Source organism: Lynx rufus, unplaced genomic scaffold, assembly GCF_022079265.1.
Source record: "Lynx rufus isolate CCGP_SWC_20201006 ecotype Redwood Valley unplaced genomic scaffold, mLynRuf1.p SCAF_2, whole genome shotgun sequence".
Taxonomy (NCBI): domain Eukaryota; kingdom Metazoa; phylum Chordata; class Mammalia; order Carnivora; family Felidae; genus Lynx; species Lynx rufus.
The window spans coordinates 182,187,191-182,209,474 of NW_025814834.1; the positions used below are offsets into that span (position 1 = coordinate 182,187,191).

Below are 22,284 nucleotides of genomic sequence, written 5' to 3' on the forward strand. Positions count from 1 at the left end.
TTTTAAATTAAAATAGATGTTTCTTATATCAACCTTCTGTAAAAGAAGAGGCCTTTGTATTAAATATTTTGTAGTAATGGTAATTTTTTTAGGGATCTTAGGTGATATGGTCCTTAAGTATTCCTTTTTGATGATCTAATTCATAACTGGTATAGAGCATAAAGGAAAAGCCTGTAGAGTCAACCTGTCCATTCAGTGCTCTTTGTCAAACAGCAACTGTCTCAAGTGAGCATTTGTCAAGTGCTTTACATGAAAACTTTAATGAGAGACTAAGATGCTAATATACTGAACTGTTGCTTTTATCTTTTGAAGATTTTCCTCCTATGTAGGAGATTTCTGCTGATGCTCTCCCACATTTTCTTATCCATTAGAATGGAGGTAGGTGGAGAGATGGATAAATAGGTAATGGGGATTAAGGAGTGTACTTGGTGGGGTGCCTGAGTGGCTCAGTTGGTTGAGCATCCAACTCTTGATGTCAGCTCAGCTATGATCCTAGGGTCATGGGATTGAGCCCACATCAGGCTTTGCACTGAGCATGGAGCCTGTTTGGGATATTCTCTCTCTCTCTCTCTCTGTCTCTCTCTGTCTCTCTCTTTTTCTCTCTCCCCCCATCTACCCTTCTCCCCCATTAGTACTCTCTCTTAAAATTAAATTAAAGTAAATTAAAGTAAAATGAAAATAAAATGAGTGCATTTGTGATGAGCAACAGGTGTTGTATGGAAGTGCTGAATCACTACATTGTACACCTGAAATTCATATTACACTGTATGTTAACTAACTGGAATTTAAATAAAAACTTTTTAAAAAGTCAAATATGTAAATAAATTACATATAAATGTCAGCATTCCAGCAGAAGCCAACCAACTCTGAAATAAATGATGCTAAAAATTTTTAATATAATAATAAAATCACATCTCCAAATTTTGCAGATAGGAAAAAATCAGGGAGCATGACAGTATGAAAGAATATATATCTTTACTTCAAATCTGTACCTTAGAATAGTACATGATCTTATGCTACAATGATAATGAGGTACACTGTAGAAGTTATACAGCAGTATAATATAGTGCCAAGCATGGTGCTAATCATAACACCTTGTTATGTGACTGATGTGAGTCTGATATTGCTGTTAAAATTTATTTTAGGAAACATTTTGCCTTATCCTTAATGGGGGGCGGGGTGGATAAAGGAAAAACTAATTTTGACTCTGAAGCACATAAAAGGGAGAAAATAAAGTAATATTAATTAATCTGCTGACCAGTTCGAAAGGTATCATTATCTTCATTTTATATGTGAGAAAGCTAACTAACGCTCAGAACAATTAAGTTATCTAAAGAAACAACCAGTAAGTGACAAAATCACGTTTATTTGACTCCTAAGTGTGTTCTTCCCTACAGTATTATGCTGCTTGCAATAATTCCTACTTTCTTTAATATGTTAATATTTGAGTATTTTACACCTCTTCTAAATCACATTTTCAGTCAGTGGGTGGTGACAGGATGAAATTATGTAAAAACTGCAGTATGCTAAAAATGATGAGGGAAGCTTAGAATCATGAACTTGTGGACCAATACATGCTTATTTTGAGGGTCCAAATGACTTATGATGGTAGAAGCACATTGAAAGAGGCATTGGAGACCATTATAATTCATGCCAACTGTCTTTTTTTTTAGTTTATTTATTTTTGAGACAGGGAGAAACAGAGCATGAGCAGGGGAGGGGCAGAGAGAGAGGAAGACAGAATCCAAAGCAGGCTCCAGGCTCCGCACTGTCAGCACAGAGCCTGATGCAGGACTTAAACTCACTAACTGTGAGATCATGACCCGAGCCCAAGTCAGAGGCTTAACCGACTGAACCACCCAGGCGCCCCCCAACTGTCTCTATTAAACTGATTTCAGAAGTAGTTGGAAGAGGAAAAGAAAAGTTGTATGGTCAACATTATCGTAGTGGAGATAAGGTTACTGAAGCATAAATTGGCTTATTCATGCAACAAATATAATTAGTCACTAGGTGCTAGGAATGCAGAGGTGAATAAGAGATGATTTCTCCTAATAGCTGTCCAAGAGTACCATTATGGAACACAAAGTTCTCCCTGACTTCTGGGCCCCCATTCCCTTCTCTCATTCTCTCCAGTACTTAATCTGAACCACTAAAATTCAGACCCCAGTTAAATGCCAGATTATGTTTCCTGTATAGGGGCCTTGATTTATCAAAGCCAAAATATCCTTATTAAGGACACAAACCATGTCTTACCTTGTCATATGTTTAGTAGGTCCTCCTAAATATTGACTGATTGATAAAAGACAGAACATAAAAGAAATATTTTTTTTTTATTTAACATACATTTGTTCTCTTATTTGGCCCCTGATAATGAATCTTCTCTTTACATTTCTAGAGAAGGAATTTTTGCATTTGATAAGAAATTGGATTAGATATTCTGTTATTCCTCCCAACTAAGATTTGTACGAGGTACTTAAAATAAATGTTTATTTCTTACTAGTGGTGAGAATAAGATAGCCAATTATCTATTTATGATTATTGCCCATCCCAAAAAAATGTGTGAATAATGACTCTATAGTCATTAAACTGTCAGTGCCTCAATGCCTTTTCACTGAGTGATTTATGGGTAACAATAAGGAGATAAATTAAGTTACTTGGTTTTGGGGTACCTGGGTGGCTCAGTCGGTTAAGCATCAGACTCTTGATTTCAGCTCAGGTCATGATCTCACAGTTCATGAGTTTGGGCCCTGCATCAGGCTCTGCACTGATAGCTCAGTGCTTGGGATTCTCTCTCTCCCCTTTCTCTATGCTCCCCCCCACCCCCCACTTGTACTCTCTCTCTCCCTCTCTCTCTCTCTCTGTCTCTCTAGCTCTCAAATAAATAAATAAACTTTAAAAAAAAGTTATTTCATTTTTTTAAACTCTGACTCCTGGGGCACCTGGGTGGCTCAGTCGGTTAAGCATCCAACTTTGGCTCAGGTCATGATCTTACAGTTCGTGGGTTTAAGCCCTGAGTCAGGTTCTATGCTGACAGCTTGGAACTTGGAGCCTGCAACCTGCTTCCGATTCTGTGTCTCCCTCTCTCTCTGTCCTTCCCCTGCTCACACTCTCTCTCGCTCTCTCAAAAATAGAATAAATTCTGACTCCTTATCTATTGAGACATTTAACAGTTTACTGTTACTAAGAAGTCTAATAAGCTTCAAACAGACCAAGGATTTTTTTAGATTAAATCTTCCCAAAATCTCACCTGTGTTTTTTTTTTTTAATTGGCCTTTAGTTTGGCTGTGTACTAACATGCATATAGTATTGCATTTTCATGGAGAAACATTATACCATACTTTTAGAAAACAATTGGTATAGGGGCTCCTGGATGGCTCAGTTGGTTAAGTGTCAACTCCTGATTTCAGCTCAGGTCATGATCTCAATTTATGAAATCAAGCCCCATGTAGAGCTTCACACTGACAGCACAGAGCCTGCTTGGGATTCTCTCTCTGCCCTTCCCCCATGCTCTTTCTTGCTCTCTCTCTCAAAATAATTTTTAAAAAGTGACTGATACATATTAATAATATGGATCAGTAGTCATTAAATGATTCTATCCTTTTACCCTATGTTTTCACTTCACAGACTTTCACTTCACTTCATAGGAAATACTTCAGGTTATTTATCCCAGTATTATTCATAATAATAAAAACTAGAAAGAAAAATCTAGCTATAGGTGAATATTTATGAATATGACAATATATACATCTACTCAATGGAATATTATTCAAACACTTAAGTAACATGCCAGTTCATTACTATGGCATAGAAGACTTAAAAATTGTATTCACTCATATAGTGATTACCACAAAAAGGAAAAGATATATTTGAACGAAACACTGATAAGAAGTAGACAAATGTTATTAGCATTGTGTTAAAAGTTTATGGAATTTATATTACATGTAATTTTTCTTTATTTTTGTAATGGACTTACTGTCTTTCAAATTTGATATTTATTTCATGATTGGCTAATATATTGACATTAAGCAAAATTCAAAAGGCAAAAAAAAGGTATGAAATGAAAAGTCCCATACTTACCCCTGTTAGTTACCCTCCCCAGAGGCACTGTTGTAAGTTTCTCATTTATCCATCCAGAGACTGTTTTATGTAAAACAAGCCAAAGCTAATATGTACTTACTTTTCATCTGTTTTATACCATGGTGGAACGGGTAAACACCATTCAACACCTTGCTTTTTCCACTAACATTATATGTTTTTTTTTTCCAATATATGAAGTTTATTGTCAAATTGGTTTCCATACAACACCCAGTGCTCATCCCAAAAGGTGCCCTCCTCAATACCCATCACCCACCCTCCCCTCCCTCCCACCCCCTATCAACCTTCAGTTTGTTCTCAGTTTTTAAGAGTCTCTTATGCTTTGGCTCTCTTCCACTCTAACCTCTTTTTTTTTTTTCCTTCCCCTCCCCCATGGGTTTCTGTTAAGTTTCTCAGGATCCACATAAGAGTGAAACCATATGGTATCTTTCTCTGTAGGACTTATTTCACTCAGCATAACACTCTCCAGTTCCATCCATGTTGCTACAAAGGGCCATATTTCATTCTTTCTCATTGCCACGTAGTACTCCATTGTGTATATACCACAATTTTTTTATCCAGTTGATGGACATTTAGGCTTGTTCCATCATTTGGCTATTGTTGAGAGTGCTGCTATAAACATTGGGGTACAAGTGCCCCTATGCATCAGTACTCCTGTATCCCTTGGGTAAATTCCTAGCAGTGCTATTGCTGGGTCATAGGGTAGATCTATTTTTAATTTTTTGAGGAACCTCCACACTGTTTTCCAGAGTGGCTGCACCAGTTTGCATTCCCACCAACAGTGCAAGAGGGTTCCTGTTTCTCCACATCCTCTCCAGCATCTATAGTCTCCTAATTTGTTCATTTTAGCCACTCTGACTGGTGTGAGGTGATATCTGAGTGTGGTTTTGATTTGTATTTCCCTGATGAGGAGTGATGTTGGGTATCTTTTCATGTGCCTGTTGGCCATCCGGATGTCTTCTTTAGAGAAGTGTCTATTCATGTTTTCTTCACTGGGTTATTTGTTTTTCGGGTGTGGAGTTTGGTGAGCTCTTTATAGATTTTGGATACTAGCCCTTTGTCCGATATGTCATTTGCAAATATCTTTTCCCATTCTGTTGGTTGCCTTTTAGTTTTGTTGGTTGTTTCCTTTGTTGTGCGGAAGCTTTTTATCTTCATAAGGTCCCAGTAGTTCATTTTTGCTTTTCATTCCCTTGCCTTTGGGGATGTGTCAAGTAAGAAATTGCTGTGGCTGAGGTCAGAGAGTTCTTTTCCTGCTTTCTCCTCTAGGGTTTTGATGATTTCCTGTCTCACATTCAGGTCCTTTATCCATTTTGAGTTTATTTTTGTGAATGGTGTGAGAAAGTGGTCTAGTTTCATTCTTCTGCATGTTGCTGTCCAGTTCTCCCAGCACCATTTGTTAAAGACACTGTCTTTTTTCCATTGGATATTCTTTCCTGCTTTGTCAAAGATTAGTTGGCCATACTTTTGTGGGTCTAGTTCTGGGGTTTCTATTCTCTTCCATTGGTCTATGTGTCTGTTTTTGTGCCAATACCATGCTGTCTTGATGATTACAGCTTTGTAGTAGAGGCTAAAGTCTGGGATTGTGATGCCTCCTGCTTTGGTCTTCTTCTTCAAAATTCCTTTGGCTATTCGGGGCCTTTTGTGGTTCCATATGAATTTTAGGATTGCTTGTTCTAGCTTCGAGAAGAATGCTGGTGCAATTTTGATTGGGATTGCATTGAATGTGTAGATAGCTTTGGGTAGTATTGACATTTTGACAATATTTATTCTTCCCATCCATGAACACAGAATGTTTTTCCATTTCTTTATACCTTCTTCAATTTCCTTTATAAGCTTTCTATAGTTTTCAGCATACAGATCTTTTACATCTTTGGTTAGGTTTATTCCTAGGTATTTTATGCTTCTTGGTGCAATTGTGAATGGGATCAGTTTCTTTATTTGTCTTTCTGTTGCTTCATTATTAGTGTATAAGAATGCAACTGATTTCTGTACATTGATTTTGTATCCTGCAACTTTGCTAAATTCATGTATCAGTTCTAGCAGACTTCTGGTGGAGTCTGTCGGATTTTCCATGTATAATATCATGTCATCTGCAAAAAGTGAAAGCTTAACTTCATCTTTGTCAATTTTGATGCCTTTGATTTCCTTTTGTTGTCTGATTGCTGATGCTAGAACTTCCAACACTGTGTTAAACAACAGCGGTGAGAGTGGACATCCCTGTCGTGTTCCTGATCTCAGGGAAAAAGCTCTCAGTTTTTCCCCATTGATCCTCCCCATCAATGAGGATGATGTTAGCTGTGGGCTTTTCATAAATGGCTTTTATGATCTTTAAGTATGTTCCTTCTATCCTGACTTTCTCGAGGGTTTTTATTAAGAAAGTTGCTGAATTTTGTCAAAGGCCTTTTCTGCATCGATTGACAGGATCATATGGTTCTTATCTTTTCTTTTATTAATGTGATGTATCACATTGATTGATTTGCGAATGTTGAACCAGCCCTGCATCGCAGGAATGAATCCACTTGATTATGGTGAATAATTCTTTTTATATGCTGTTGAATTCGATTTTCTAGTATTATTATTGAGAATTTTTGCATCCATATTCATCAGGGATATTGGTCTGTAGTTCTCTTTTTTTACTGGGTCTCTGTCTGGTTTAGGAATCAAAGTAATACTGGCTTCATAGTAATACTCATTCATAGAATGAGTCTGGAAGTTTTCCTTCCCTTTCTATTTTTTGGAATAGCTTGAGAAGGATAGGTATTATCTCTGCTTTAAACATCTGGTAGAACTCCCCTGGGAAGCCATCTGGTCCTGGACTCTTATTTGTTGGGAGATTTTTGATGACTGATTCAATTTCTTCGCTGGTTATGGGTCTGTTCAAGCTTTCTATTTCCTCCTGATTGAGTTTTGGAAGCGTGTGGGTGTTTAGGAATTTGTCCATTTCTCCAGGTTGTCCAGTTTGTTGGCATATAATTTTTCATAGTATTCCCTGATAATTGCTTGTATCTCTGAGGGATTGGTTGTAATAATTCCATTTTCATTCATGATTTTATCTATTTGGGTCATCTCCCTTTTGTTTTTGAGAAGCCTGGCTAGAGGTTTATCAATTTGGTTTATTTTTTCAAAAAACCAACTCTTGGTTTCGTTGATCTGCTCTAAACTTTTTTTAGATTCTATATTGTTTATTTCTGCTCTGATCTTTATTATTTCTCTTCTTCTGCTGGATTTAGGCTGTCTTTGTGTTCTGCTTCTATTTCCTTTAGGTGTGCTGTTAGATTTTGTATTTGGGACTTTTCTTGTTTCTTGAGATAGGCCTGGATTGCAATGTATTTTCCTCTCAGGACTGCCTTCGCTGCATCCCAAAGTGTTTGGATTGTTGTATTTTCATTTTCGTTTGTTTCCATATATTTTTTAATTTCTTTTCTAATTGCCTGGTTGACCCATTCATTCTTTAGTAGGGTGTTCTTTAACCTCCATGCTTTTGGAGGTTTTCCAGACTTTTTCCTGTGGTTGATTTTAAGCTTCATAGTATTGTGGTCTGAAAGTATGCATGGTATGATTTCAATTCTTGCATACTTATGAAGCACTGCTTTGTGACCCAGTATGTGATCTATCTTGGAGAATGTTCCATGTGCACTCGAGAAGAAAGTATATTCTGTTGCTTTGGGATGCAGAATTCTAAATATATCTGTCAAGTCCATCAGATCCAATATATCATTCAGGGCCCTTGTTTCTTTATTGACCGTGTGTCTAGATGATCTGTCCATTTCTGTAAGTGGAGTGTTAAAGTCCCCTGCAATTACCACATTCTTATCTATAAGGTTGCTTATGTTTGTAATTGTTTTATATATTTGGGGGCTCCCATATTCGGCGCATAGACATTTATAATTGTTAGTTCTTCCTGATGGATAGACCCTGTGATTATTATATAATGCCCTTCTTCATCTCTTGTTACAGCCTTTAATTTAAAGTCTAGTTTGTCTGATATAAGTGGCTACTCCAGCTTTCTTTTGACTTCCAGTGGCATGATAAATAGTTCTCCATCCCCTCACTCTCAATCTGAAGGTGTCCTCAGGTCTAAAATGAGTCTCTTGTAGACAGCAAATAGATGGGTCTTTTTTTTAATCCATTCTGATACCCTATGTCTTTTGGTTGGAGCATTTAGTCCATTTACATTCAGTGTTATTATAAAAAGATATGGGTTTAGAGTCATTGTGATGTTTGTAGGTTTCGTGCTTGTAGCGATGTCTCTGGTACTTTATCTCACAGGATCCCCCTTAGGATCTCTTGTAGGGCTGGTTTAGTGGTGACGAATTCCTTCAGTTTTTGTTTGTTTGGGAAGACCTTTATCTCTCCTTCTATTCTAAATGACAGACTTGCTGGATAAAGGATTCTCGGCTGCAAATTTTTTCTGTTCATCACATGGAAGATTTCCTGCCATTCCTTTCTGGCCTGCCAAGTTTCAGTAGAGAGACCGGTCACGAGTCTTATAGGTCTCCCTTTATATATTAGAGCACATTTATCCCTAGCTGCTTTCAGAATTTTCTCTTTATCCTTGTATTTTGCCAGTTTCACTATGATACGTCGTGCAGAAGATCGATTCAAGTTACGTCTGAAGGGAGTTCTCTGTGCCTCATGGATGTCAATGCCTTTTTCCTTCCCCAGATCTGGGAAGTTCTCAGCTATTATTTCTTCAAGTACACCTTCAGCACCTTTCCCTCTCTCTTCCTCCTCTGGAATACCAATTATGCGTAGATTATTTCTCTTTAGTGCATCATTTAGTTCTCTAATTTTCCCCTCATACTCCTGGATTTTTTTTATCTTTTTCTCAGCTTCCTCTTTTTCCATAACTTTATCTTCTAGTTCACCTATTCTCTCCTCTGCCTCTTCAATCCAAGCTGTAGTTGTCTCCATTTTATTTTGCAGCCTGTTGATAGTATTTTTTAGCTCCTCCTGGCTGTTCCTTAGTCCCTTGATCTCTGTAGCAAGAGATTCTCTGCTGTCCTTTATACTGTTTTAAAGCCCAGCAATTAATTTTATGACTATTATTCTAAATTTACTTTCTGTTATATTGTTTAAATCACTTTTGATCAGTTCGTTAGCTGTTGTTATTTCCTGGACATTTTTCTGAGGGGAATTCTTCTGTTTCGTCATTTTGGATAGTCCCTGGAGTGGTGCAGGACTGCGGGGCACTTCCCCTGTGCTGTCTGGAATAACTTGCGTTGGTGGGCGGGGCCGCAGTCAGACCTGATGTCTGCCCCCAGCCCACCGCTGGGGCCACAGTCAGACTGGTGTGTGCCTTCTCTTCCCCTCTCCTAGCGGTGGGATTCACTGTGGGGTGGCGTGGCCCGTCTGGGCTACCTGCACACTGCCAGGCTTGTGGTGCTGGGGATCTGGTGTATTAGCTGGGGTGGATCAGCAAGGTGCACAGGGGCGGGAGGGGCAGGCTCAGCTCGCTTTTCCTTCGGAGATCCGCTTCGGGAGGGGCACCAGGAGGGAGTCAGACCTGCCAGAGGGATGGATCCGCAGAAGCACAGCGTTGGGGGTTTGCGCGGTGCAAGCAAGTTCCCTGGCAGGAACTGGTTCCCTTTGGGATTTTGGCTGGCGGATGGGCGAGGGAGATGGCACTGGTGAGCAACTTTGTTCCCCGCCAAGCTGAGCTCTGTCGTCAGGGGCTCAACAACTCTCCCTCCTGTTGTCCTCCAGCCTTCCCGTTCTCCGAGCAGAGCTGTTAGCTTATAACCTTCCAGATGTCAAGTCCCACTTGCTGTCGGAACACACTCCGTCCTGCCCCTCCGCTTTTGGAAGCCAGATTTGAGGGCTCTGCTTGGCCGGCGGGCCACCCCTCCGCCCCGGCTCCCTCCCGCCAGTCTGTGTAGCGCTCACCGCCTCGCCACCCTTCCTACCCTCTTCCGTGGGCCTCTCGTCTGCGCTTGGCTCCGGAGACTCCGTTGTGCTAGTCTTCTGGCGGTTTTCTGGGTTATTTAGGCAGGTGTAGGTGGAATCTAAGTGATCAGCAGGACGCGCGGTGAGCCCAGCGTCCTCCTATGCCATCATCTTCCCAGGATTCTCTCTAACATTATATGCTAAAGATATTCCATATCAGTTCGTAAAGAACTCTTTCTGCTTTATGGATAAATATCCCTTTTAATTTCCAAAGTTACTATAATTTATTTAATGAGATCCTACTGATGGGCATCCAATATTACAGTTCTGCAGTAAGAGTACACATAAGTGATTTCCTACATAAAAACATATCTAAACTAAATTCCCAAATGTAGGAGTGCTAGGTTAAGAGTATGTGTGTATTTTTTAACAGATGAACATAGGGGAAAAGAGAGGCAAACCATAAAACAGACTTTTAACTATAGAGAACACTGAGGGTTGCTGCAGGGGAGGTGGGCGGGGGAGATGGGTTAAATAGGTGATGGGGATTAAGCAGAGCACATGTGATGAGCACTGGGTGTTGTATGTAAGTGATGACTCACTAAATCCTACACCTGAAAATAATATTACACTGTATGTTAACTAACTGGAATTTAAATTAAAACTTGGAAGAAAAAAAAGAGTATGTGTGCATTTTTAATTTTCATAGATACTGGCAAATTGCCCACAAGGGAGTTGGCACAAATTTCACTCCGTCTAACAGTGTACAATACTTGCTTTATTAAGCTGACAGATGAAAAATAGTTTCTTAGTGTAGCTTTATTTTTTTAAGTTTATTTATTTATTTAAGTAATCTCCACAACCAACATGGGGCTCAAACTCATGATCCCTAGATCAAGAGTCACATGCTCCACCCACTGAGCCAGCCAGGCACCCCTCTTAGTGTAGCTTTAATTAGAAGTTAACTCATTATGAGTTATTTTGTGTGCCTTTTCACATGTTTATGAGCCACTGCTATTTCCATTTATGGGAGCTGTCTTTATATATTGTTTGTTGATCTTTTCCTTATTGTTTTTTAAGAGTTCTGTATATTAGGGAACTTTGCCCTTTTTCTGTGGTTTGAAATTCAGAATTTTTTCCCCTGTTCATCATTTATCTTTTGGCCTTGTTAAGCTATTTTTTACCATATAGAAATAGTCAAAACTATCAGTTTTGTTTTTTATGCTTCACTCTGCTCCAGCTATACTAACCTTATTTTTACCTTTACAATATGCTATCGAGGTGTTGGTATTTGCTGTTCTTTCTGCCTGAAATTCTCTTCCCAGAGATACGTGTTTCACTTCCTCCTTCACCTCTTTTGAGTCTTTGACCAAATACCAACTTTTCAATGAGACTATTTTGTATTGCAGGCTCCCTTTCCCTGCTTTGTTTTTCCTCTATCACCTGTAGCTCACAGGCTTTAGGAGTATTTTTAGTTGTCTCATAGAGACATTGCAGCTCACCTACACAAACAAGTGAGAATTAACATCTTCAACATGGTCATCACCTCAGGAGACTAGACACATGGTCCACTGAAGCTGCCATTGTCCAAAACATTTTGGGGACAACTTCTTTAAGAACTTCATTCAGAGACAGCTTAAAGCTTTACAAGGAAAGCAGTCCTGTGCCCTGAAAACGTGTTTCTCAGTGTAGTCCATTAACCCCTAATGTAAAAATCACCTGGTGTGGGTTGGCAGTTTATTAAAATAGGCAGTTTCCTGGGCCTTTCCCCAGATCTACTGAATCAGAATCTCTGGGGAATGGGGCTGAGGAACCTGCCTTTTAAAATGGGGCTAAAAAAAAAAAAAAAAAAAAAAAAAAGAGGTTAGAGTGGGAGAGAGCCAAAGCATAAGAGACTGTTAAAAACTGAGAACAAACTGAGGGTTGATGGGGGGTGGGAGGGAGGGGAGGGGAGGGTGGGTGATGGGTATTGAGGAGGGCACCTTTGGGGATGAGCACTGGGTGTTGTATGGAAACCAATTTGACAATAAATTTCATATATTGAAAAATAAAATAAAATAAAATAAAATGGGGCTCAGTCAGTTGAGCATCTGGCTCGATTTCGGCCCAGGTCATGATCCCAAGGTTGTGGGATCAAGCCCCACGTCAGGGCTTAAGATTCTCTCGCTGCCTGTCACTCTCTCTCCAAGATAAACAAACTCCCTAGGTGATTCCTAAGCCATTAAAGCTTAAAGATCACGGCCTGTATAATCATTGTCCCCCAGCTTAGTCACATACCTTTTCCTCAGTTTGAATCATACTTAAGACTATTTCCAAAAATCAAAACTACCCTCAAAGGACGAAGAGTGTTACCAGAGGTGCTGAAGATCATTCCCAATACAAACTCCAGAACTGAGCTAAACAATGGGATAGGCATGCAGACGTGGAAATGGTGTTGCAGTAGGAAACAAAACTCTTTGGCCTGATTTTGGTATGCTTGGCAGTGCTAGTAACTTGATAAGTCTCACTTCACACATTAAAGGACCTTGGCTTTAATTTTCTTATTAAAGGGAAAAGCAGAAGAAAGAATGGCTAGATAGGTAGATGATCTCAAGGGTTCTTTCTTTTATGTTCTGGTTTTTCTACTGATATACATAAATGTGGTTAAACAAACCCACATGTATGCACATGTGTGAGTAATGAGGATTATTACTCTAGCAAAAACAGCTTGTTTGGTCTGTTTTAAAGGGAAGAGACTTTGGAGTGCCTGGGTGACTCAGTTTGCTAAGTGTCCAACTCATGATTTCAGCTCAGGTCATGATCTCATGGTTTGTGAGTTTGAGCCCCACATTGGGCTCTCTGCTATCAGCATGGAGCCTGCTTCAGGTCCTCTGTTCCTGTCTTTCTCTGCCTCTCTCTCTCTCAAAAATAAATAAGCATTAAAATTTTTTTAATAAATAAAGGGAAGAACCTTAAACCAAAGTAACTTAAGAAGTAGTATAAAATTAGCAGCTATAGCTAAGGAAATGTATACATAGATTCTGCCTTAAACTATTTGGTAATATTGGAGAAGTCCCATAGCACTGTTGAACATGAATATCTTCTGCTTAGTAACCTCTCATTTTGAAGAAATGGTTCACACTTTATCAGAAAGACAATTAATGTTTAATGGCTCAAGGGTAAGCAGCCAGAAATTTTAATACTGATTCTTGCTTTTAAATCAGTTAACACTGCTAAACATAAATACATTAAAAAAAATTTTTTTTAATCTTTATTTTGAGAGACAGTGTGAGCACGGGAGGAGCTGAGGGATGGGAGACACAGAATCAGAAGCAGGCTCCAGGCCCTGAGCTGTCAGCACAGAGCCTGACACGGGGCTCGAACTCACGAACCGTGAGATCACGACCTGAGCCAAAATCGGATGCTTAACTGACTGAGCCACCCAGGCGCCCCAGTAAATACATTTTTTAATAGTGATTTTAGTTCTGTTTCCTTTTTGTTTTACTTCATTTTTTTTTTATTAGAGATGAGTAAGTTTGGGAAAACAGACTCTGATTGCATTTAGCTACATAATTGTGTTGTGCCTATCATATCCACTTTTAAATGTGTAAGGTTTTGTAGTATTACACAGCTGTAGCATCATGTCTTTTCTTATTTTCCAAATATTAATACTTCCCCTTTCATTCTCTAAATGAAAATAAAACCAGTGACTATTTTGGGTTTTAGTCAACAATTCTTACTATGCAAAAAATCTTTCTGGGGCGCCCGGGTGGCTCAGTCGGTTGAACATCTGACTTCAGCTCAGGTCATGATCTCGTGGTCCGTGAGTTCAAGCCCCGCGTTGGGCTCTGTGCTGACAGCTCGGAGCCTGGAGCCTGTTTCCGATTCTGTGTCTCCCTCTCTCTCTGACCCTCCCCCATTCATGCTCTGTCTCTCTCTGTCTCAAAAATAAATAAACGTTTAAAAATATATATATTTTTTATGGGGCGCCTGGGTGGCGCAGTCGGTTAAGCGTCCGACTTCAGCCAGGTCACGATCTCGCGGTCCATGAGTTCGAGCCCCGCGTCGGGCTCTGGGCTGATGGCTCAGAGCCTGGAGCCTGTTTCCGATTCTGTGTCTCCCTCTCTCTCTGCCCCTCCCCCGTTCATGCTCTGTCTCTCTCTGTCCCAAAAATAAATAAACGTTGAAAAAAATATATATATATATGTATATATATATATATTTTTTTTTTAAATCTTTCAGTGTTAGCCCCTAGGTATAAGCTATCGTTTGATTCTTTTTTGTTTTTTGATTCTTCTTTAAATTTTTAAATGTTTACTTACTTTGAGCGACAGAGAGAGACAGACAGAGACAGAGCACAAGCGGGGGAAGGAAAGAAAAAGAGAGGATGACACCGAATCTGAAGCAGGCTCCAGGCTCCAAGCTGTCAGCACAGAGCCCAACACAGGGCTCAAACTCACAAACCATGAGATCATGACCTGAACTAAAGTCAGTTGCTTAGCCAACTGAGCCACCCAGGCACCCCAAAAGCTTTTATTTTAATTCTGAAAGTATAGTTATGATAAAAATGTTAAATATCATTATGCAATTAGTAATAAAATAGCTACCAATTTGAAGGGATACCATATTTTGAACATAATTCTGATGCTTTTTGTATCTTACAAGAATATAAATGTTTTAAATGTAAGTATTACTCCCATTTTACATCTGAGGTTCCTTGGGAACCTCAATATTACATATTGAAATGTAATAATCAGGAAGCCTCACAGAGTCATTAGCAGTTTTTAGCCTCCATTTTTTATCAGATGTGCATCCTTTTGTATTATCTGGTATGCAGTAGATAGTAAATGTTTGTGGAATCTCACCATTCCTAAATTGCTGTGTTTCTTCTGTTATGTATCTTATGCTGGAGTACAACTTAGTAAAAGTCAGTGACTCATTTAATTATGAATTTGATTGAGAGAAACTAAACTATATCCTGTTTTGAATTAAAATGAGATTACTTTTTCCCATATCTGATTTATTAGTAATCCTGGTTTCCATTAGCAAGATAGAAAAGTACTATGCTTCAGAGACTGAAAATTTTACTAATGATTAATATATGCTAGCCATTAGATGTTCTGCTTTTTTTCTTCCCAAACTTTAGATTAAAAGATAAGATTGTATCTAATTTTAGATTTCTAAGAGCAAGAACTGGTGAATATGAGCTACTAATTATATTTTGTTTCATCAGCAAGGCCAAAGTTTGAGACTTCTCACTCACTTCCCCCACCACTACCATCACCCAGCCCCCACCAATGAATTGCTTTATTATACTTGATTTGTGATTAACTGTTTTCTCTTCATTCATTTTCTCAACCTTTCCTTCTTCTTCCCCTTCCTCCTTACCTCCCTTCCTCCCACCTTCATTCTTTGTCTTTTAAATTTGTCACTTTAGCTTTTTGTTTTGGGGGGGTTGATTCCTCTTAATTAGATATATGAGGAGTAAATTGTTTCATTTATTTAAAGCTTTTATAATTAAAAAACAAAGCCATTTCTCCTTGCCAGGGAACAGTTGCCATTGCTTCCCCTTCTGGGTTTGAGATTGTAGGAATCCAATTGTTGTGGAAACCATTTATCCCTTTGTGACACCTGACTCTCTTGAACACCGTATGCAGTTAGGCTGACAAGTTTGGTGCTGCCATTAGATGCACTGGCACACTTTTAGCTCTTTAAAAGGGAAGAAAATGCCACACAATTCTGAAAACCACATTTTTTTTCTTGAAACAATTTGTTTTTCCCTTGTCTGTTTTTGTGCTAACGTTCTGAAACGGATTTTTGCTGTTGGTAGTATGCTATGAATGGTAACTTTGTGTTGTGAATAGATGTTGAGAGGAAGAAGTGGAGTCTCCTAGCCATGAGAAGGATGTGATATCTGTGTGGTGAAGTTCTTGTAAATTGTAATAGAAGGAACTGAGAAGCAGGAATTTTGTAATTTGGGACTTGGCTGTCCATTGGCCCTATATGCTCTCATTGATTGTAATTTGAAAATCTCAAAGTAAACATGATTCAGATCTTAGGAAGATTAATTAGATTAATTAAAAATTTAACAAAGTCTCTCTTTGATTAGAACAAATTGTTAGTTAAGGCCACTAGAAAGCATCAACTGGCTGCGGGATTCCTGTGTATTTCTCCACGACTTCCAAAACATTAGAATGATTTGCCAATACCTGCTAGAAAACTGATCACTTTGTTGTTTTTTATAGTTAATTGAACAGCTAATGTGCCTTTGAAGGCTGTATTTCTCTTGAATACACTTTGTGAAGTTTTGAAATGTGTGTTGTGTATTAATTTAAACTCAACAAGTTACCTCTATTTTCATAATTATTTTCCCTTCTAGCTCGTTTTCATAAAATGACAATTTGGGAAGTACACAATTTCCAGGCAAATTGTCTTGAAATTGAATACTTTAAACCACTAAGCTAACCAGCGTGTCTGCCTGCTTTCTCTCTTTTCTCCTTCCTTCCTTCCTGGCTTCTTTCTTCCCTTCCTTTTTTGGGGGTATCCTGTTTAGGTAGTATTTAATATCACTTGTGAGGCTAGTGCTATGATGGGCATCTACTGTGATATCCACTTAATCCATTGGTGTGAAAGCAACAAGGACTTATTTTCTCCCTTTTGTAGGGAATGACATTCCAGATGTTTTTTGACATTTTTAAATTCAGAGGTTGCCAATGATCAAATCAGGGTCAAGATTGACCTCAAATATTTTAGTAACAGCAGAAAGAAAAATGACATCCTAACGTTCTAGTGTCTTGATCTACACATCTCCATTGATGAATTAAAACTATATGAGTGTGAAATTTTGTACTGGAGGCTTCGGCTGCTTGAGCACCTTTTATTGTATAATAGTTCTGGAATGTGAAGATCTGAATTTTCATGGGAGCACTGATATTTCATGGCCAACAATTGATTTCTTAGGGCCTTGTCATTTCAAATTGCCATGAGATCTGGTTATTGCTGCTCTAAATATATATATGAAACTGCCTCCCAGTGAACTTATTGCTGTGGTGCTAACTTGCCTTGACACTCTTGCTGACAGCTCTCGTGGCCCTTAACATGGTCTACTTCCTGTAGTCACAGCACAGGTTTTATGGAGGATTCAGCCTAAATTTCTGGAATGAATTTCTATAGACAAGAGATATATGGGCTTTAAAAATTAAGAGGTTTGATTCTGTTTTGAATTTGGATATCAAATGAATCTGAGCACATGACATTTTAATGCCGTTTGTCTTTTCAAATAGATTTACCTTCTAATGCATGTGACAACAGGATTTTGCTCATCAGCTAGAACATACATTTCAGAGGAGTTGTTACCTAAAATATTATCATAAGGCATAAGAAAACACACGATTTAAGTTGCCTTTCATGAACATAATTAAGAATTAATAAGCCAGTACCAGTGGCTAGTCCCCAGAATTTCCACTGTTTTGCCTTTTGTGACCTGTGTTATTAAAAGTCCATTATTTTTACAGACTTTATTAAATTGGATCTTATTAAAGCATTCTATATTTGCATTTGGTCTTTCATAATTCATTATTATTATGACATTTACTTTTTACCATCAGATCTGAAAACATATCATAAGCTACCCTTTTCTCTTGAAAGAAATGCTAATTTCAAACAGTCCTCTAATAGAAGAGAAAAGCTTTATCAGTTTTTTCATTTATTCCAGATCGTGTTAAGAATACTAATGCTAGACTTCAGTATGCTAATATCTCTGAGCTTTTTTGGTCAAAAGCTTAGAATTATTATTTTTATCTCATGGTAAGTATGAAACTAGAAGGCCCACTACTACTGGAAAAAAACACAATTCTAAAGTACAATTCTTGATTCTAAAGACTTGTGAAAATGTTGCTAAATCCTGTTTAGTCTAGGATGCTGCCAGTCAATTTAACTTTGTACCACACGGTATTTGTCCTATTTAAGAAATTCTTTCCTCTTAAAATTCATTTTGTTTGTTTTTCTCATTGTTTAGGGCAGTATAGCTTGCAATGTTTAAGACTAAGAATTCTATTCTCTCAGCCTCCAGCCAGCATTTAGGGCTTGCTGCCTGCTTTCCTGTATGATAATTATTTCTGTATCATTTAAAATATTGTTGAAAACTCAGTATAGCAGGACTGTATGTACTGATAACAGACAGGCTATTTGTAACATAATTAGTAAAACAGTGAGTTTTTTGTTGGGGAACTAGTAAGTTTATTAAACTCCGAAATGAAATTGACTTTGACTTTTGTCTCATTTTAGATTTCTGACAATGTGCAATAGACATTTTGGCAGTGTTGTGGCACAAACCATTCGGACTCAAAAAACAGATCAGTTTCCACTTTTTCTGATTATTATGGGAAAACGTTCATCTAATGAAGTGTTAAATGTGATACAAGGTAAAGTACCTGTCACAAAGGGAGTAGAGTGACTTCTTGTGTATGAGATAAACCTTATAATATTTACCATCAAAGTTGAAAGTAATTCTCTATATTGGTGAACATCTTTGTATTTTAAAACATAGAATATCCTAAAAAAGAACATCTTCAAAAAGTACAGGTTCTATGAAGAATGAAATACACTGCATTAAATTCCAACAGAAATTTCTTTTTTTTTATTTAAAAACATTTTTTTAATGTTTATTTATTTTTGAGAGAGACAGAGTGCAAGCAGGGGAGGGGGAGAGAGAGAGGGAGACACAGAATCTGAAGCAGGCTCCACGCTCCGAGCTGTCAGCACAGAGCCCAACGTGGGGCTCAAACTCATGAACTGTGAGATCGTGACCTGAGCTGAAGTCAGACACTGAACCAACTGAGCCACCCAGGCGCCCCACCAACAGAAATTTCTTAATAAAATTGCCCAACCCTTGGGACATAGCATAATCATGTTAATTGTTCAGAACTGCTAAATTCTCCAACAATTAAGTCATAATCACTTGTCAAACATGACATTTTTTTATACATATATTGATTTCTTGCTGTAATGTTGATTAATTGAAAGAAATGCTGATCTTTAGTTATCTAGAAAAGCCAGTGACTCGGTATTATAAATCAATTGTTCACACAGTGGTTGCTGGTACCCCTTATTTGTGTGAATCCGTGTTAGGATACAGTGCTAAGGTATGAAGCTATAGGATGCCTGTAAGTTTAATCACATAGCATACTCTTTACAAACAAAAACAGTGATTTTTTATAAAACTGTTACTGATATACCCCAAGGATTATTATAAAATTATTATTTAGAACATAGCTTAAATTGAAAACAGTATATCTTTCCTATGCCATAGTGAAAAGATGTTTCTCATGCCCCAAGCTAAAGCTTGTGTCTGAGATACTTTCTTTCTTTTTTTTTTTTTTTAAGTTTATTTTGAGAGGGAGAGAGCACTAGTGGAGGAGAGACAGAGAGAGTGGGAGAGAGAGAATCTCAGGCAGGCTCTGGGCTGTCAGTGCAGAGTCCAATGTAGGGCTCGAACTCACTAACCATGAGGTTATGACCTGAGCTGAAACCAAGAGTCGGTCACTTAACTGACAGAGCCACCCAGGTGGCCCTGAGATACTTTATTTCTACCTGTATTTCAGTTAAAAGTTCTGTAGTGGATAATATGATGTCGGGGCATGGTGTAAATTCTAGTGCCTTTAAAACTCAAAATAAAACCTCTGGTATTTTATGTTTGCTCTGTAACTAAAGCATTGAGTTTCATAAACAATGCTAAAGAAGATCTTCTAGGGGAATGAATTACATAGGGTAAATGGATAATGAAGATAATACTTCATTCCTGTTTTCCCTGTCAAAGGCAGTATTATAATAGTCAGTGGTTCTTAAAATGTATTCCATGGATCCTGGAGGTCCTCTGGACCCTTTCATTGGATCCGTGACATCAAATTGTTTTCATGATAGTGATAAGACTTTTCTTTTTTGCCTCTTTTTTTTTTTTTTATTACTGTGCTAGCATTTGCATTGGTGGCACAAAATCAAATTTGTGTAAAACTACGGGCACCTTCACACAAATCAAGGTCATGACCAAAACTATACCAGTAGCATATTCTTTACCTCTATTATGTGCAATTTTAAAATTATTTTATTAAATTCCACCCTTTTTATAGTTTGTGTGACACACGAGAGGTATGGATAACACATTTCTGCTGCATTTCAGAGTACAAAGGTAGTCTCAAAGAAAAGCACTTGTATGGTTGCTTGAGCTGAACGAGTCATTTTTTTCTTACAGAACATCATTTTTACTTGAAAATACTGAGAGACAAACTATACTTAAATAGCCTAGGTATTACTGATAGTACTTGTTGCCACTGATAAAACTTGAGCTTTTAAGCAAAACATTGTCATCCACCATAAAATTGACAGCTTAAATAATTTTCTGATGACATCAGTTGTAAAGATTAACAAATGTGATTTTTTGATATCATATAATTAGGTATGTCAATATTGAGGAGAAATGCATAAGTCAGTGAACCAATATTTTCAACATGACCAATGCATGATATTATAAAATCATGCATAGGTAAAAGATCCATTCAAAGACCAAGATAGGTCAGTGGATCTTAATATTACAAAATACAAACAGTTCATCAATGGTTTCAAGTTCTTCACATACTTGGAGAAACTTCTACTTGTCAGTTTAGGTGTATCAAAGGATATTTACAATTATCTATTAAAATACTCCTCTCTTTTTCACCTACATATCTATGTGAGACCGGATTTGCTTCATAAATTTTAACTAAGACATAAAACAACATATTGTAACTGGTTTAATATACAAGTAAATGTGAGAATCCAGTTATGGTCTATTAAGCCGGACATTAACGACATTTGCAAAATGTTAAAACAATACCATTCTTCTTGCTAAACTTTTTCATTTGGAACATAGAGCCATTTTTCATAAAAATGTGGTATTTATATTAACATGTAATGGGTTTATTATTGTTACTTTTAAGCGAATTGATAAATATGCTTTAAGTATTTCAACTTTAATTTCTAACACAATAAATGTTGATAACAGTAACCCACATAAAAATTATTTGGGGATCTCAAAAATTGTTAAGGGTGTAAATGAGTTCTGAAAACAAAAGTTTTTTTTTTTTTTTAATTTTTTTCAACGTTTTTTATTTATTTTTTTGGGGACAGAGAGAAACAGAGCATGAACGGGGGAGGGGCAGAGAGAGAGGGAGACACAGAACCGGAAGTAGGCTCCAGGCTCCGAGCCATCAGCCCAGAGCCTGACGCGGGGCTCGAACTCACAGACCGCAAGATCGTGACCTGGCTGAAGTCGGACGCTTAACCGACTGCGCCACCCAGGCGCCCCCTGAAAACAAAAGTTTTAAAACTACCGCAATAGGCTATAAAGAAAAAACTTGTCCAGAACTGCATTAATTGGTCCCTTTTCTCTGTCTTGTCCAGTTTGGCAGTGAATCCTTACAGTTATGTTTGAAGCATAGTTGATAAGCAGGCTTATGCCTGAAAATGAATGGCCAGTACCCTCCATAAAGAAGTCCTGTTCCTAGGCACCTGGGTGGCTTAGTCAGTTAAGTGTCTGATTCTTGATTTCAACTCAGGTCACACACAGTTTGTGGGATTGAGCCTGCATCACGCTTTGCACTGACATCACGGAACCTGCTTGGGGTATTCTCTCTCCCTCTCTCATTCAAAATAAATAAACAAACAACATAAGAATTCATATCCCATGCATTGAGTCTTAGTCACTACAGTTTGCAAATAAGAAAGGGAAACTCAAAGATTTGCCCAGTATCAAAATTGAAGTTTCTCCAAAACTCTTTCCATTTGTCATACCAATTAATAACTACCAGTGATTGTGTATTCTGTGATAAGGAAATTGATCCTTAGAGAGCTATAGTCAGTCACTCATTCACTTAGTTATTCACTTACTAAGTGAATAGTTAATTAAGCTCTTGTCATGTGCTAGGCAGTTTCTAGGCACTAGAACATATAGTTTTTAAGTTGTGGAGTTAGGTTAGAACTGTGGCTATAAAACCAACTCTGCTTTCTCACTACCATGGTATCACACCAAGATAATATTTGTTCTCTAGCTCATTTGTTCAGAGACTAGTGCTGATGTGACTGATTTATTTAGATTGTTTCTTTTACTAAGGACCACAGATGCTCCCTAACCTGCTGCCAGTGGTCATAAGGAAAATAGAGAAAAGGACCATTGAAAGGTCATGTTAGTCCAGCCCTACTCTAGAATAACACCAGCAAGGATGCTTGCTATTTGTTGTCCCGTTTCATCAATGGGACAAGAAGACCTCCTCTCAGGCCCCGGAGAAA

General features: G+C 38.0%; 1 protein-coding gene across 3 annotated transcripts in view; it reads left to right on the forward strand.

Moving 5' to 3' along the window:
- FAF1 (Fas associated factor 1) overlaps positions 1-22,284 on the forward strand; it is a 520,107-nt gene that overhangs the window by 389,989 nt on the left and 107,834 nt on the right. For all 3 annotated transcript variants that reach the window (XM_047085885.1, XM_047085886.1, XM_047085887.1), the window contains one exon: positions 18,250-18,386. In XM_047085885.1, the coding sequence (XP_046941841.1) occupies positions 18,250-18,386 (137 nt within the window). The remainder of the gene's footprint in view (positions 1-18,249; positions 18,387-22,284) is intronic.